General features: G+C 39.6%; 1 protein-coding gene across 2 annotated transcripts in view; it reads right to left on the bottom strand.

Moving 5' to 3' along the window:
• The window catches only part of Cubn (cubilin), a 206,819-nt gene that overhangs the window by 163,927 nt on the left and 25,583 nt on the right, over positions 1-17,309 (bottom strand). For both annotated transcript variants that reach the window (XM_052157465.1, XM_052157464.1), the window contains exons 15-21: positions 15,515-15,696; positions 13,082-13,244; positions 11,821-12,011; positions 3,986-4,130; positions 3,032-3,210; positions 2,137-2,302; positions 1,467-1,683 (exon numbers count right to left, since the gene is read on the bottom strand). In XM_052157465.1, coding sequence (XP_052013425.1) covers positions 1,467-1,683; positions 2,137-2,302; positions 3,032-3,210; positions 3,986-4,130; positions 11,821-12,011; positions 13,082-13,244; positions 15,515-15,696 — 1,243 coding nt within the window. The remainder of the gene's footprint in view (positions 1-1,466; positions 1,684-2,136; positions 2,303-3,031; positions 3,211-3,985; positions 4,131-11,820; positions 12,012-13,081; positions 13,245-15,514; positions 15,697-17,309) is intronic.

The raw sequence follows: 17,309 nt of genomic DNA, 5'->3' as shown, positions 1-17,309 counted from the left end.
CTACTAATCACTTAGTATTATCAACAGGAAGCAAATGCTCTAATCAAAACAATGGATGAAAGCCATCAGTAGGCAATAGACACACGAACAAGGCAGAGAGATGAATCATGGATCTATGAGAAAACTGTTATTTGCACATTAACAAAGATATGTAAAATCAAGAGTACAATGATATACTATTGCTGTCTTAGTCACTGTTCTATTGCTGTGAACAGACCCCATGATCAACACAACTCTGATAAAAGAAATCATTTAACTGGAGCCTTCCTCACAGCTTCAGACGGCTAGTCCATTAGCAACATGGCAGGAAGCAGACAGTATGGCACTAGAGGACTAGCTTACAGCTTTACAGCCTGATCAGCAGCCATCAGGCTGGGCAATACCAGGGCTGGAGTGGGCTTTGGAAACCTCAATACTGACTCCTAGGTGACATCTTTTCTCCAACAAGGCCACACCTACTCCAACAAGACCACACCTCCCAATCTTTTTCTACATCTCCAATAACTGGGAATCAAGCATTCAAACTTATGAGCTAATGGAGCGATTCTCATTCACCACTACAATCTAATCCCATTATGACTATTGTTTATATTATATATTACTATATGTATATGTATATATATACACATATATGGATAGGAATTGTTGAGAAAAATAACTCTTATGCACTGTGAGTGGGTATATGAATAAACCACTGTAGAAAGCTATATAGAAGTTCTTTAAAATTAAAAATGTAACTATGGTCAAGTGATCTTACTGCTGAGACTGTATCTGAAGAGAATTAAATTGGTATGCTGAAGAGGTAACTACATTCCTGTAGCAAAGATATAGAAACGCCCTGTGTCCATCAACAGACAAATGAATGGATATAGAAGATGTGGTGTGGATATAAATACCATAGAACATTATTTTATAAGGAGTGAAATATTGCCATTCAGAACAAAAATAGGTAAATTTGGAGGCCATTATATTAAGTTAAATAAGCCAGGTACAGAAGCAGAAGTACCACATGATCTCACCAATACATGATTCTAAAATTGTAGAGAACATAATGAATGGTGTTACCAGAAACTATAGTAATTGAGGTATAGGTAAAGAAGGAAAGATGTTGGTAAAAGACAGGTAATCCAAGTTAGAAAGGAAATGAAATTCTGAGTATCTATTATATAGGAAGGTGACTATAGTCAATGTCATATTGTTTGTTTAAAAATGATACACAAGATGGATATTTTGCGTTATTGTCCATGAAATGGTGACTATGTTAAATCATGTATTCATCAGTAAGGTTGACCTTCTATGTACTTTATACTTCAAAATAAAATGGTATATAAGGTCAAAATATGATGCTAATTTATAAAATAAAATAAATATAAAATTATTTAAGTGCATTTATTGCCTCTGTCTATGTACAAAAATCTAAATACTATGCTTCAAAGTTCAGCATAAAAAAGCAGAGAATTCTTTACCTCCCAAGAGATATCTGATCAACGGTGTCATAAATTTCCAGATAGTCATTTGTGCAGTTGTAATGGAACTCCAGGTAAAAGGAATTGAACACCAAATGAATCAGTTGGTCATGTTGGACTATTATGTGCCAGGTACAGTTTACACCACTTGGGTAGACATTTGGATGACCAGGACTTTCAATGGTTCCTAAAGGTGCTGTGAGAACTTCTCCACATTCTGTGTAATAATTAGTAATAAGTAAACAATAGTCATCATCACAACAGTTAACAAATGAGCTACATGGGTCCCCAAATGAAAACAATAATCGTCATCACAACAGTTAGTATTAATCTGCATGGGTCCTAGTATAAAATGTGTGCATCATCGATTAAAAGCACAAAAGATAAAATGTTGTTCTTTTATGCAACTTATAATAACTTAGTATTTTCTTTCATTAATAGGTACGGGATAACTATTGTCAAGTATTTGTCAAAAGTATAGTCTTTGTTTTAAGTGAACTTTATAATTTTTCACAGAACAATTGACTTTTATATAATTTATTTATTGTAAAGAACTTGTATTTTGAGAGATTGGGATTGAACCCAGAGCCTTACACACATAAACATCCCTGTACAAGTGTCCATTTGTTCTGATGGCAGCTTGAAAGGGGACAGAGAAACATGCTCCTACCTAATTTCTCACTGCTGTACTTAGCCGTGAAGCCACGATTTTCCAGAGAAGAACTTTTCACAAATATAACATAAAGAACATTGTATACAGATGTTATCAATGTCGGTATGTTTGTGCCACAAAACTTCTCATTTCCAGGAGATCCCAAGACAGAGCTGGGACCAATCTAAGGAAAAATAAGATATAACCAAGTCAACTTTTGTTAAATATCCATTTGGAAAATTGCTGCCCGTGGCGAAGCTCTTGGCAGCCTGTGACTGTGGAGGAAGCACGGCATCAATCTTCTTTGGGAACCATGAGAGGAGCAAGTTTCAGTTCTTGCTTTTCATTAGGGGTCCATTTCATGCTTGGTCCCTGTGGCCCTAGTGAGAGTTTCTAGTACAATGCTGAGCAGAGGTGTGGAGATGACAAGGCTGTCTACCAACTAGTCACCAAGGCAAAGCATTTGGTACCTCTGTCACTGTGTATGACAGCATCCCAGCGGCTGTGGTGCCTTTATCAAAGTAAGCAAGTTCTTTCCATGGCTCTTTTTTTTTTTTTTTGGCTGTTTTTAATTATAAGATACAGATAGATTCTGTCAAGTGCTTTTTTTGTGCATTCTACTAAGTGAAAATGTTATCCTTTACTTTATTGATACCATTCTATTTTGTACTACAATATTCACAGGTTTTTAGGACATAATAATCTACATACACTAGCATAAATCCATTTTCATTATATATGTGTATGTATGTATGTTTATGTATATATGTGCATGTATACTGGAATCCATTAAGTAGCATTCTGCTATGAAATTTTGTGTCTATATTTATGAGATGTTAATCTGAACAATGGTTCTTTTCATATAAATGTATTCAGTGCCTTTAGTAATAATGCCCTAGTATTTTGCTCTTACCTCAATGTAATCTGTATCACAGGAGGAAGAACTTCCAATCTGAAAGTCAGTGAAGTTAAGAACAACGACTTGTCTTTGGGGTTGGGAGATGGCCCACCTACAGGTTCTTCTTCCAGGATATGCATTAGGATAGAAAGGTGAGCGAATGACTCCTTCTCCTCTTAACACACCCCCACAAGCTGTAAATAGAAAAACCATATTTGCTCAGAAATAAAGAATTCTTGACCTCATTCACTACAAATCAAACTGTCTAAGAAATCAGCAGAAATGTGACACTTTTATTGAAATATTTTCCTACCATTCAAGAACATACAATAACTCAAACTAAAATTAAAATGTTAGAATAATGTGTCAATTTGACATTTAAGAAACAAGTAGGAAGGGATGGTTAGGGGGTTAGAGAGATGGCTGAGTAGTTAAAAGCCCTGGCTGCTCTTTCAGAGGATCTAGGTTTGATTCTCAGCACCTATAAGGCAGCTCACAACCAGCTGTATGTCCAGTCTCAAGGGACCTGACAGTCCTCTTGGCCTCTGTGAGCATGGCGCACATCTGCTGGGTCCAGACAGTCATGCATGCAAAAGGCCCATTCGTGCAAAATAAGAAAATAATTGTAAAAATAGATAGTGATGAGAACACGATTCAGTCAATAAAGTGCTTGTTGTATATGCGTGAATTCTGTTCTCCAGAACCCACGAAGCTGGGTACAGTAGTGTGTGTCTGCAATCCCAGCCTGGGGGTGGGGGGGTGCGGGGGTGGGTCTGAGGGTTCACTGGCCAGCACATCCGACTGAATTATAGAGCTCAATGGTCAGTGAGTGACCCTGTCTCAGTAAGGTGGGAAGGGAATGAGCTTTAACACCAACGCCCTGGCCTCTGTCATCACACCATGTGCATACATGCATACACACAGAGACACATAGAAACACACACACATACAGAGCAGAAGTTTCCTTACCAACTTGATAGTCAGCTCGGAAACTAGCCTTCTGGACTGAAGAGTCTATTCTCAGTCTGATCCAGACACTATTTGAAATTGATCTAATGGGGAACAAGTCTCCATTGCCACAGATCTTTCGAAGTAAGAAGTCATGGTCTCGAACCTAAGCAGAAAATTAAAGAAGGATTTGTAATGATAATTAGAAAGCCACTTTGGTAGATGTGGTAGTGTTTGGAGATTAGTCAATAGCATATCCAAAACAAATAAAAGTTTAATTTAGTAGTGTCTATATTACATTTAGAAGTAGTCAGTGGGTCAATTTTAATACAAACAACTGGTATCAAATATTGATAACAATATTAAGTCAATATAGCCTGTAACTACGTGATTCTTAAAATGTCTTAATTTCCATATATAATATCAAAGAGGTCATAAATTGTAACTGTAGACAGTTTCCCCAATCAATGAAAACCAAGAATACAGCATATCAAAAAATGAAGTTCAAGTAAGTTTGCAATCCAAGGAATAAACTCCGTTCATTACCAAAAACATTTTTAAAAGGATAGGAAGGCCAGAGAGGAAGGGAAAGGAGGAAGAGGAGGAGGAGGAGGAGGAGGAGGAGGAGGAGGAGGAGGAGGAGGAGGAGGAGGGAGGAGGAAGGGGGAGGGGGAGGGGAAGAGAGGGAAGGAGGGAGAGAGAACAAGAGAGAATCAATCCATTAAAGAAAAAGTAAAATGCTAAGATTTAAACCTCATTATTAAAACAGAAAGTAGAATCATAAATGCACTGAAGAACAGATTTTTAAAGGAGGGTTGGGAATGGGGATACCAAAGGCAAATTTTAGATAAATCTAATAAGAAAGTGAAAAAATATACCTCCTAAGTATACAAAATAAAAAAATATAAACAAGTTACAAACACACAGTCTAAGAAACATGCAATTAATTAAATGCAATCCTGTATACAGTTTTTTGTCTATGTATTTGAATGCTCAAGACAGATTACTTTAATAAGTTATATAAATCAGTAAAAGGACCTGAAGAAAAGGAAAAGAGGAATGACTGCCCCATGAATTAAATAGAGTATGGCTGAATAGCTCCTCCACCTGCTTCCCCTGCGAGGGAAGCACTGTGAGAGGACGATATGTATTTGCTAAGCCTTCTGCCCTTTTAAGAACGAGATCATTCCCACGGGGCTCCTAGCAGCCCAGGGCTGGTTACTTACTAATACCTTGATAATGCTAATTGAGAGTACATTAATATTAGTACTACTCAGTGCTCGCAGGAACTTAAGACAGGCACAGACACTCTCTGGAGTCATGTAAACACAATGGCTGTGCAGAAGCAGGCCTCAGCCAGGTAGCTCAAGACTGCAGTTCAGTGGGTACCACAATTCGGCATCTGGGAAACTGTGGGGTCTTTAATTTTGTTTTTGTTTGCTTTTTCTATTATTCTGAGATTGGTGGGGCGTGACTAGCGAAGAACAGTTGAGAGGCACAACTAGTGGAGCAGAGGTGGCATGTGACTTTAATTCCAGCCCTTGGGAGGCAGAAGCAGGAGGCTCTCCAGGTTTGAGATGGTCTATATAAATGAGTTCCACTGCAGCCAGGGCTACACAGGAAAACCCCGCCTTCACACAAACAAACAAACAGGAATAACTAGAGAGTCTAGCATGTGATGGTCACTCCCAAGGATTCCCTGGCGTCCTGTGTGATTGTCACTTAGGCTGAAAGCATTGCTCTGAAGGACAAGATGTTGTTTACATAGTAAACAAGGTACTTTTGGAAATTTTAAATATTCACAGTTTTCCAGGATGATCAATGGAACACAAGTGAAAAAAAATACTGTTTTCATCTGGTCACATTTATTGTGGAGAAGTCGTGGCAGTTTGGGAGAAGAACAGCTGACTGTTTTATCTCAAGCTTGGGGCTTGCCCAGGTGTCTCACATATTGGGATAAATATGTTATTTGTCTTGTTGCCTTCATTTTACTCATAACAATGTTTTAATACAGTACATGGAAATCTATATAGGTGAATTTCATTTCAAAATAGTAAAATAGTGACATACAGCAATCTTACAGTAGGAAAGTGCTCTGAACACCGGCAGGGAATTATGGAATACTCTAAAGATGGATGCACACAGGTGGTTATGGAATGCTCAGGAGACATGTCTTTAAGCCAAGGTCGGTAAGAACTATTTAGGTTAAAGGCAGTGACTGGTGGGATATTGTCCATCCAAAACTAGTAGATGTACAAAGTTCAAGAAAGATGCTTGTCAGCAATGCATCATTGGTATTAAGCCTGTATCGCTACCATAAGAACATCTGAGATGCAAAAAGATTTGCATGTGGATCCATAACCAAGGATGTTCTGCAAAGGTAAGAGCTGAAGCTATTTTAAAAGCTCAGCCATTTGAGAGAATCGCAGGCCACGCCACTGAGTCAGGCTTCTACCGGTTCCTTCGTCTAAGCCCTTGACATCTGCAACATGAATTAATCTCTTACTCTTAAGTCAAGTGATGCCACTTGGCTGAAAAGCAAGTGTCCCTTTAGTATCTCACAAAACTAAACCAAACCAAACCAAACCAAAAAAGACAAGCAAAACAAAGCCTCTGTAAATAGGCATTTATAGTAGTTGACAAATTCCTGTTGATCAATTAACGTGAGAGTGCACAATCTTCAACTGAGTCTTTAGCAGAGGCAGTGTACATACTATCGCTCTCGAAGACTAGAACACAGGAAACACGAGAAAGACTGTGCCCTGCTCTCATCCCCTGGGTTCTATTTGCTTCTTCCACAATATGGTCTCTCTTTCCTATTAGTCCATTAGAAGATGACAAGAAGGAAGAAAAACAGCCAGACAGCATCAGAGTTAGGTGAAGTGGGCCTGAGTCCCCTGGGTCCCCTGGGTCCCCTGAGTCCCCTGGGTCCCCTGGGTCCCCTGGGTCCTGATTAATGAGGCTTAAGGACATTAGCAAGGGAACACAGCTGCCATCCAGATGTTATGAGAGGAGCTTCCAGGCCTCCAGGGCCCTAGTCCTGGAAGGTACAATTGATTTTGGCTGTGTTTCTCTTTTTGGAAGGAAACCTTATTAATTCTGGAAGCCTGTATTCTCTCTGGACCCCAGGCATAGCAATACTTTAACCATCACACTTTAAAGAGAGATACTGTAATAAAATTTATCAAGTGCTCAAACTGACCCCAGATTCATTTGTACTTAATGACTGAGCGCTTGTAAATTTGTACTCTCATCCAAAAAAAGAAAGAAAGAAAGAAAGAAAGAAAGAAAGAAAGAACAAAGAAACAAAGAAACAAAGAAAAGAAAATCTCTTTCCTTTGTGCTCGTAAGCTAGAATAGACTATCTCGTGTTCCGTGATTACTGGCTCCGTTTACGTGGGAGGACTGAATATCTGCTCTCTGCCGTGAGACTTGCCACGTCTCCCGATGGAGTGTGAACACTTATCCTTCCATTGACTGTGGGCTTTGTCACAGCAATTGCTCAGCCTTGAGGAGCGTGAGTAGCCGTGATGAACCTCTCTACACAGAGGCCTTGACTGTCAGAGGTGACTCAATCTTTCTTTACTTTTCCTCTTGAGAAACCAAGAGCCTGGGTCCTACAAAGCCAAAGGCACATCAACCTAACCTCGAGCAGAATAGATTCTGAATGAACGTGCTGACAGGAAATAAACACACTAATGAACCATGAAGTGGTTTTTGTTTGTTATCACTTTTGATTTCCCTGGGGAACATTATTAATTGCTTACCATAAAACAACCTAAAGAAAGATAACTAATATTGAAACTGGGTTTGTAGTAACCAAGTTTCTCTTCTTTTAAGAAGTCATGGATATCACCCAATGGTCCCTTGCAGAGGGAGTACAGTAAACTCACCAATTTGGTGGTCACGTTTGCAAAGGAACGACAGGACCTGGTGCAAAACACCAGTGTTCTGTGGATGAGGCTCAGGTTTCTCCAGGATTTATTTTGTTTCACTGTACATGTCTGGGTGTTTATGTTTGTACAGGTGCACATGTATGTTAGGGTGCACACACGTGGGTATGAAGGGGCATCCACATGTGGAGGCCAAGGGACACTGTAGGGCGTCATCCTGAAAAATGCCCTCTGCCTCCTTTAAGATGGAGTTTCTAATTGGCCCGGAGCTCACAAACCAGGTGCTGGCCATGTGTCCTGAGTATCCCAGGCGCTGGGATTACAAACGTGCCCTGCGCATGGATTAGGGATCAAACTCAGGCCCACAAGTTCCTTAGCAACTGAGCACTGTTGCCTGCCTCTCGAGGGTTTATTTATTCATTTTGTAAATGCTGAGTACTACAAACCCAGAGCCCCAGGATATAATGAATAACCCAGACTTTTTAGCCTATGATATATTGCAAATGGCATTTAGAGGTTGAACTAGCTCCTAAAGAAAAACTACTCATTAAACCCTGAGTTCTTATAAAGGAACTATTTCCTGTACAGAGAGCTAAGATTAACTGGGCTGCAAAACACAGTTCATACAAATTTTTAAATGTGAACTGCAGAGCTGAGTGAGCCAGAGGCTTTGACACGTGGAACAGATCAGGTCTCCAAGCCGTGCTTAATGCATGAGCGCATCTCTCTGCATGCTAACTCTCCAGACTGGCTTTTACATCACAGATTCTGAAGCCCATGTAAGTATGAAATCTTAATTCAAAGCAAATCAAATATGCTGAAATGAGGTTTGGCCCAACCCAGGGTGGAAAAGAGAGCCTGACCATATGGTAACGTTCAGTGTGTGAACTGTGAATTCATACTCCCTGTGAACGGAACTGGTGGCTGGCAGATAATGCTGTAGCAGAGGGACCTGATCTTACTGTGTTAGGCTAATCGGTACACACTAAAGGACTGTAGTGTAGCCCCAAATGAGAGAATGACATGCAAGGGATAGATGCTGAGAGACACCAGGCAGAGTATCTGAGTAATAACGATATTATTAATATCATTGTCAATATCATTATTATTGGCTACTATTTTTTTATTCTTCATTATCATGTCTGACCACTTTGTGGCCAGCATTTCTGCATTTTAAAAACACAAGAACTCTCATGAGATAGTGTTGGTTCGAATATTTCTGCTAAGAAAATTATTTGATCTTTAAATGAACTTTCTAAGATCAAGAAAATGTGATCTATTTTTTTTTTCTGGAAGTATCAGCTTTCCTAATTCTAAACTCAGCATGTAATCCTCCTTCATCTCCTCCCCATCCTTCTCATCGTGGATGTGCTGCTGTAGCTACTCACTGGGGTGGACACAGGGCTAAGAGCCTTCTAAGAACCTCAGCTGTCAGAGTACACCCCAACCTCTTTATCTCTCTTTATCTTTATATATGGTGACACCGGCTTAGTGCTTCCCATATTAGCTTATTTTCTACTTTGTGATTCTAGTCACTGCAGTCTGCTTTTAAGTTTGTTTGTTTTGTTTTATCCTACTTTTGCCTTATCCAGTCCCTGGGACTATATTGGCCACTGTACCTGGCATCCTTGTTTTTTGTTGTTGTTGTTGTTGTTGTTGTTTTTAATATTTCTGTTGCCAACTGCTCAACCATATACCCACTATGTAATGTGCCCGGGAGAGCATTTCCAACCAGTCACAGCAGGACTCGAGTCAATAGTTCCATACTTTTCTTTCACAGTATATTTCTCACATTTATGATACATTTTTTATTTTTTATCATAAATATAACATTATTTCCATGTCTGTGAGGAGTAGAGGAGGCTTGGGTGAGTAAAGTTCTGACTGATAGTGTGATGTTGATATGCGAGTGGCAATGCCAAGCACCTTAGCCTCAGGCCCACAGGAAAATGTCAAAGCTTTGCCCTGGGATGAGGCTCAAAAGGATAGCAGAGCCTTCCTGTGCCCTGTGTGCTTGGGAAATGTCCACCCTGCCTTTCTCCCTATGGATATCTATGGCCTGAAGACTCCTCACCTAGGGTGATTGCTCCTACTGAGGCCAGCTAAACCAGTCTCCTTGTTCATATGTATACAATAGTTCTGTTTCCTTGTTTGTCTGATAGTAATAGCCCACCTTCTTGTTAAGCTGTATGCAAGAACTCTGCCTCTCTGCCCAACTGAACATAATTAGTAAGCTAAGCTTCTGGGGTGCTGCAGGTTTTCCATCAGAGCATAGCACACCCCATCCCTGCTCTTCTGTCTGTCTATGTATCTGCTTTCTTTCATTCTCTTTCCATCCCAGTCAGAGCTGGTCTCTGAAGTTGTGCAAGGATGTGACACATTTCTAAGCATGAAGATCTTTCCCAGAAACCCCTCTGTTTGGCGAGGAGGCACGCCACGCCAGTCCATCAGCCTCTCCTGTAATGCTTCTTTTACAGTTTCCCTGAGTGAAATGCAGGTTCTAGGGATTTAAATATAAATGGGGTATAAAATCCCATTCATTTCCCTCTACAGCCTCCTTCCAAGTCTCCACCTTAACGCCATATACTTTAAATATTCTTATTCAATCCACAACTTGCATTTTTTGGAGTAAAAATTTGAACTTTTATTATTACCTTCTGTGTCCTTCATGCACAGTAGTTCTGAGAGCTTGAGCCACTTATAAGATATTAATGAGACATTGCTTTCTATTCTGAAAAGATGATTTTTGTCATATCTGTAATACTGTTCTATACAATTTAAAAGCTTTCTTAGGCAAGAACAAATGAACTAAAAATTAATCTGTCTTTGAACTCATTCTTCTTTAGCCATATCACACTGACCATGGGCAAAATGTATTTCTAGAAGTAGAAATTTTAGTCAAGGTGTGTGTGTGTGTGTGTGTGTGTGTGTTTGTGTGTCTGTCTGTGCATGAAAATGTGAGTGCATGTGTGTGTTTATACATGTGTATGTGTGAATGAGTGGTTTTGTTTAAGATAGCAATCTTCTTCTATAATCTCCATCAATACCTTATGAAGCTGTGCACACATCAGAATGTAAATAAGTGTATAGCTAGCTACAGTAGACTCTTACTAGCTGATTCTGAACTGGTACAATCGAGACAAGAGGAAAAATTAGGTCTAGGAGACCTTATATTTGTATAATGTTTTGTAATAACATTTAAGGTTGTGTTTCTCATTCCTTTCCTGAATTTTAGTCTCACAGAGGTTAAATAAAAGGTAAGGTATCCCACTGAAGAAGGAACTGAATACTCAAAAGAATCGCCTGAAGTTATATAGACATGGACCAACAGAACTAAAATAAGAATTAAATTAACCAAGTTCTATTATAACTACAAATAGTCACTCTGCTTTACAGACTTAAGTTGCTGAGTGCCAGTTTTGTGATCTCCAACCCCACAATAGTTTAAAGGACATGCTGTGTCAAGACTAGCTGGGTGCCATGGGCAAATCGTGGACTCTCTCTAGGTTATGATGTCTGACACACAAAATTGCTCTAGAAAACTTCTCTGAAGCCTTAAGGCCACCCATAAATGCAGTTACGTTTACTCACGCGAATGTGCCTCAGTGATTAGAGCTTCACTGAGCAGCTTGGAATGTAGCCCTACACTGGGTTTCTGGGTTTCTAGCTTCAACTTTCCTTCACAGCTTTGCCGCTTCCATTTTGAAGCTCTTGCTGGTTTTGCCTTCTTAGGTCTGCTTTGGACAGGTTCTTTCAGAGCCTCTAAGAACTCTTGCTCCTTTACTCTCTGCTTTGCCATCCCACTCCCCAGCACCTCAGCGATGCTGAGCAAGGGCAGACATTCTGACAAGCTCTCTGGTGATCTAGGTGCACCTGGCTTGACGGCCACTTGAAGACCACCACTCTACAGACCATGAAAACTAGGATGAGTGTCCCCCAAGGGTAACAGAGTAGAAAGGTTACCTCGATGTAAGTATGAGAACAGCCCCTCTGGCTCTCCAGCTCCAGGTGGGTGAAGTTGACAACTATTTGCTCTCCTTGGGGTTGTGAGATGAGATAGACACACTGTCTGCTGTGACTGAAAGGTCCAGACAAGGGAGGAAGGAGGAGCTCGCCCTCCGTGTCTGTGTAATTCCCGCCACAGTACAGATCCGCTGAGGACAGACAAAGAAGGAATGGTCATGGAGATAGCATGCGACTGACTTCTGTACATTAGGTCCAATTTTCAAAACTTTAGCTCCCCCTTACATTTAAATACCCACTCTGCTCGGGCCACCCTGTGTGAGCCCATGCCATTCATTACAAGGTTTCCAGTTTCAAATATATTCAGGATATCACTGTAGATACTAAAGAAGTAGATACCAAGATGTGTGATTTAACTTCTAATCTATGGTTCTCCTATGTAAATTGCCTTTTAAGTACATTAATGCTTTGCTTCATTCCATAGAGATTTAAGTCACTTTATAAAATATTGTGACTGAATAAAAAATATAACTATATAAAAGAAACATATTGAGTGAGGGGGTACAGAGGAGCATCATGTCGTCATTAATAGTACACACATGTGTACACACAACTCTAGGAATTATGGAGATTGACTGTGCATTCAGCCTGAAGCCAAAGCAGAGGGAGAAGGGACCAAGGAGGATGCTTATTATTTTTCCTAATACAGAGACTTACAAGGTGTTTCCCCCATGAATCCTCTCTAAACACACAGTAATAAGTGTCGCAAGGAAACTTCTCTAACTCACTCAAATGAAAACGATAGACTATTCCATTTGTGTCCTTTGTTTCAAGGTATAAATGCAACTGAGAGCATCATAGCAATGTGTATGGGAGTGAGCTCTAGGAACGGGAACAGTATCTTCCTGGATGTTGGCTTCTGTGCACTGGACGTGATCCAAGAATGAGGCCGGTGTTTCTCAAACAGAAAGCACTGTTCCCATGAACAATCTTGCATGCAACAAAACCACTAAAGAATTGGGGTTCTGAATTAGTTAATTTTAGGTACCTCTGGTCTCCATCATAGTATGAATCCCATAATTGAAGGGTTAAGGAGTGTTGTAGTAGCTAATGTTGTGGAGATAGAGAGTGAATCTGAAGCAAATTAAGAAGTATTCATGAAGGCGAGTCACTAACCTAAGAAAGCTTTCAGCTTATGCATCACCATAACTAGCACCACACTCCCAAGGTGTGGTCAGTCCTCGGTGGGCAGGTTACTTACACGGTGTGGTTAGATAGGTGATATGGAAGCCTTTGTCACTAATATCAGAGTCAGAGTGGAAGTGAATTCTTGCTGCGGGACCTGTAGTCTGGAGTGGCGGGGTAGACAGTGAAGTGCAGAATTTCCCAAGAACAGGGTCTTGATGGAAAGGACCATCTCGAATCTAAAACAAAACAACAGAAGAAAAACCAAGCTATTAAGTTGAAAGTCGTCAGGTTCTCATTAACCAAGTCACTTGGGACATAAACTTCAGAAAATCTGTCACTTAAGTATTTACAAGTCAGTTATTTACAAATGAAGGTGTCTCCATGTCATATACATATTAATACAAACGCACAGTCTATGCTCTGTAAAGAATGTATCCTCACAGTCCTCTCAGATGCCTCATCTTCTGCTAGAATTTCAACTCTGGGGCTGAATACATACTTAGGATTTTTCTTAGGATGACGTAAAACTCAGTGTTTTCTGCTTCTCCCTCCCCCAAAGTGAAGAAATCCTGGTAATTTAGAAGAAGAAAATGAGTATTTCAAAGGAAATAGAAGAATGGGTTGTAGTGATGTGAACAGTCTGCAACTTGGGTGGGTACATGGGGTACGCAGAGAGGTGCAGTTGGGAAGGAAGAAACATACAGTTGTCTTTAAAAGACATCCCTGTGATTGTCATCCAGCCCTGCATACAGTGTATACTGCATGCGGAGAGTGTGAACTTACAAACTCTTTTTCTACGTGCTCATGTGTGTGAATTCTCTGTGTATATGCTTGTGAGCATATATTATAGGTATGGATATATATTTATATATTTGTGTGTGCATATATATGGGTATATATGTACATATGCATACATGCATATATGTTCATGTGTGCATAAAGGTATATGCATATCTGTAAGCATGCATGCATACTTGTGGGCAGGGAGTTCTTGTGGAGGTCAGAGGACAATATTCAGGAATCAGTTTTCATCCATTATGAAATCAGGTCATCAAAGTCAGGTCTTCAGGCTTGCTGGACCAGTGCTTTCACCAGCCAAGCCATTTCACCTACCCAAACTATCCATGATGCAACCTCAACTTGATGGCTTCCTCCTCCTCCTCTTCTTCCTCCTCCTCTCTGTTCCTCTACCCCTGTCTTCCTCTCCCTCTTGCTCTCCTTTTTCACAGGATTGAGGATTGATCCCAGTGTCTCTTGTAATCTCCAGCCCTTAACAACCCTTGTTGGCTTTCTATGTATTGAATAAATCACATTGAGCACTCTATAATTCTGACATAATTGCCAGAGCACACAGAGTACCAAGGAGTGAAGAAACCGAAGAAAATTCTCCTGCGATCAATTTCTTTCACTCAAATCAGTTTTTCCATTGGCAGCAAATTTATAAGGCAGTGTTACTTTATTTTTTACTTGTAACTAGTTCCTTGATTCACAGATGAGAAATGAGAGGGAGTTCAATATTGTCCGGGTGATTGATACTTTTGATAATATGCTATTCAGAAATTAATATGTAAGAATAAAAAGGCTTTAATCTTAATTTGATAGGATTTATTGAATATTAATTGCACAATAACTCACTTCTTACTGTCAACTTTTAAAAGGATATTTTGCTAAGACTTTCCAAGGAGAAGCTGATATTTGAGTCATCCCCAAAGGTTTCAAATCCATTATTACCACTGCTAATGACTAATGACTTCAACTTTGGAGACCTGTGTGACAGCTGTCTCCTTCATCCTTTATGAATAATTCCACAGCAGTCCATCCCTCTCTAATGGACTCAGAAAGGCTCACTGTCTCCTTGGCAGTGCTGTGGGGTACGGAGATTTGCAGTGGCAAAAGCATGGGAGCTAGCTGAGAACTCAATCTCCTTGGTGACCTTTCCAGTCTACAAATAGAGAACCACATTTTTGATGTATCTAATTGTGGATAGGATGTGAATGTAACAGTCCCTTTCTTCTCCCCTATTTTAACCTTTTGCTAATGGAATAGAGCAGGCAGACTCCTCCCCTCCCAAGGGTAATTGTCAACCTTTTTCCAGTGAAATTCAACACTGATAACCACTTCCTACAGAATCATTATGGCCCCCTAGAGTCAAGTGGTGTGATACCCTGAAGGCTCATCTTGGGAAACTAAAAATAAAAATCTGTATTGGAAGAGGCAATCATTGCTAGGTTTTGCTATTACTCCAGGAGTCTGAATTTCCAGTAAGTGATGGAGGGAGACAAGACAAGGCAAGCTCTTCTACACTCAAGTGGACCCTAGAAAATGGTATAACCAACTGGTGTAATTGAGAGTAGAGACTAAGCATCAGCTGCCTAAGCACTGGTAACAAATCAGGACCATCCGTGGGCATCATTAACCACAGTGTCCTGAGTGCTAATTATACTATATCAAATCCTATGTAAATGTAGGGATGTTGTTGTTGTTGTTGATGATGATGTTTGTTTACCTCCAAATAGTCTTTACTGCAGTCAACATGGTTCTCCAAGCTCAAGGTTCCAAAGGTAAATGTTATCAAGGAGCCAGGATTGGCTAGAACTTGCCAGATACAATCTCTTCCTGGGGGGTAGTTTCCAGGGTACCCCGGGGATGTAATAGAACCGTAACTATCAGTCAGGATTCCACCACATTCTGAAAGAAGAGACAAGTGGGACAATTCATATGTGGGATAAAGTCACATAGAATTCTCCCAAACTCTGTGGTCAGAAGGCAAGCTTCATTAATGTGATGATGAAGTATTTAGGATATCCTCATAAATTATACAGTACTTCAAGCTGCCCAGTTTCACGTCTATAAAGTTAGTACCAACTGATAAGGAAGTAAATCACCCATGTAAGAACTCTATGCCTCAGAACATTATATAGTTATATGATTTAAGACACAGAGCTGACCCTTTTGAGACATAAACCATGGGAGTACAAATTCAGTCCCTTACACTTAGAAGGTTAGTTTCTATATAGCAATTGAAAAAATCCTTTAAAATAGTTAAAGAACACATATAATTTTCTTTTAAGAAAGTTTTTTTCTTATGCTGTAATAAATTATTAAACTTACATGAATTACATAATTACAAAATAGCCTTATATAAATCACATATAAATTTTATAACATAAAAAATATAAAATAAATATATTGTTCCTGTCTATAAATAATTGTACATGGCGGTTAAGCCACTGTCCCAGGACTGAAGCAAGCACAGCATTGAACTGGGCTTGTGGATGCCAGGCCCAGAGCTTCCGGATGTCAGCCCCAGCACACCACACGACTCCTTCTGTGGCTGGTCAGTGACTATAAATGTCTACAAGAAATGTTTCTCTTTAATATTCACATTTATTTAGTGAAGAATTTTTGGTGATTTGCAAGAAATGTTACTCTAAAATCAAAAAGTAGTAGAAACACCAATTAAACTTCATTAACTATACCTTAAGAAAGAAAAGAACTAAGATGACATTTTTAAGTATATATAATATGATAGTTATATAATTATACACACTAAGCCAAAGCTGTTGTTACCCAAGAAAAACCCAAAACAATTAGTTTCATGGTTTTCATTGCTCCTAGCAGGGAGCATCCAAGATCAGACAGAAGTGCATTTTTAAAACTTAAAAGCCGATTATGAGTATAAAACTTTTAAATTTATAAAATGACATAATCAATGTAAAATTTTAAAGATCAAATGTAAATATCTAAGTTATCATCCATAATATAGAAAATTTCAAAAAAAAAAAAGAAGAGTATTATGAAGAGAGAGTCCAGTGAAAAGATCCCAGCATCCCTTGCACACATAGGAAGATCTCTGCTACCACTGAGATAAGGTTTCTTGACTCTCAAATTCATAAAAGTCCAGAATGTTAAAAACAGCCTATAAGACTGGCTGTGAAGTAGTCAGTATCCCTGCATTGTTATAAAAATACAGTACATTCTGTATTCAGAAGAAATATATAAAATAGCAAAGTCTTATGCACGCTGTTGCCCAAACAATCCCAAAGGCACAGTAAGGAAGTTGGAGGAAGGGTAACACACAAGGTATTTGTTGCCATAAAATTTAGAATTCCAAAAAGGTAGAGATCAAGAAACAGATCAAGTGTCCGGTCGACACATGGTTTAGCAGACCAGGACACATCTATGTAATGCTGGGCTCCGTTCAGGCTTTGATGCAGTCTCCAGGCCCAGGGAGGACAAGTAAATACCGCTGCATATGGAGTCCTGCCGTTTATCTAAGAAGGAGAACTATTAGCTTATAT

Source organism: Apodemus sylvaticus, chromosome 14 (genome assembly GCF_947179515.1).
Source record: "Apodemus sylvaticus chromosome 14, mApoSyl1.1, whole genome shotgun sequence".
In the NCBI taxonomy this organism is placed as follows: Eukaryota; Metazoa; Chordata; class Mammalia; order Rodentia; family Muridae; genus Apodemus; species Apodemus sylvaticus.
This window is presented reverse-complemented; position numbering and strand designations above follow the sequence as displayed.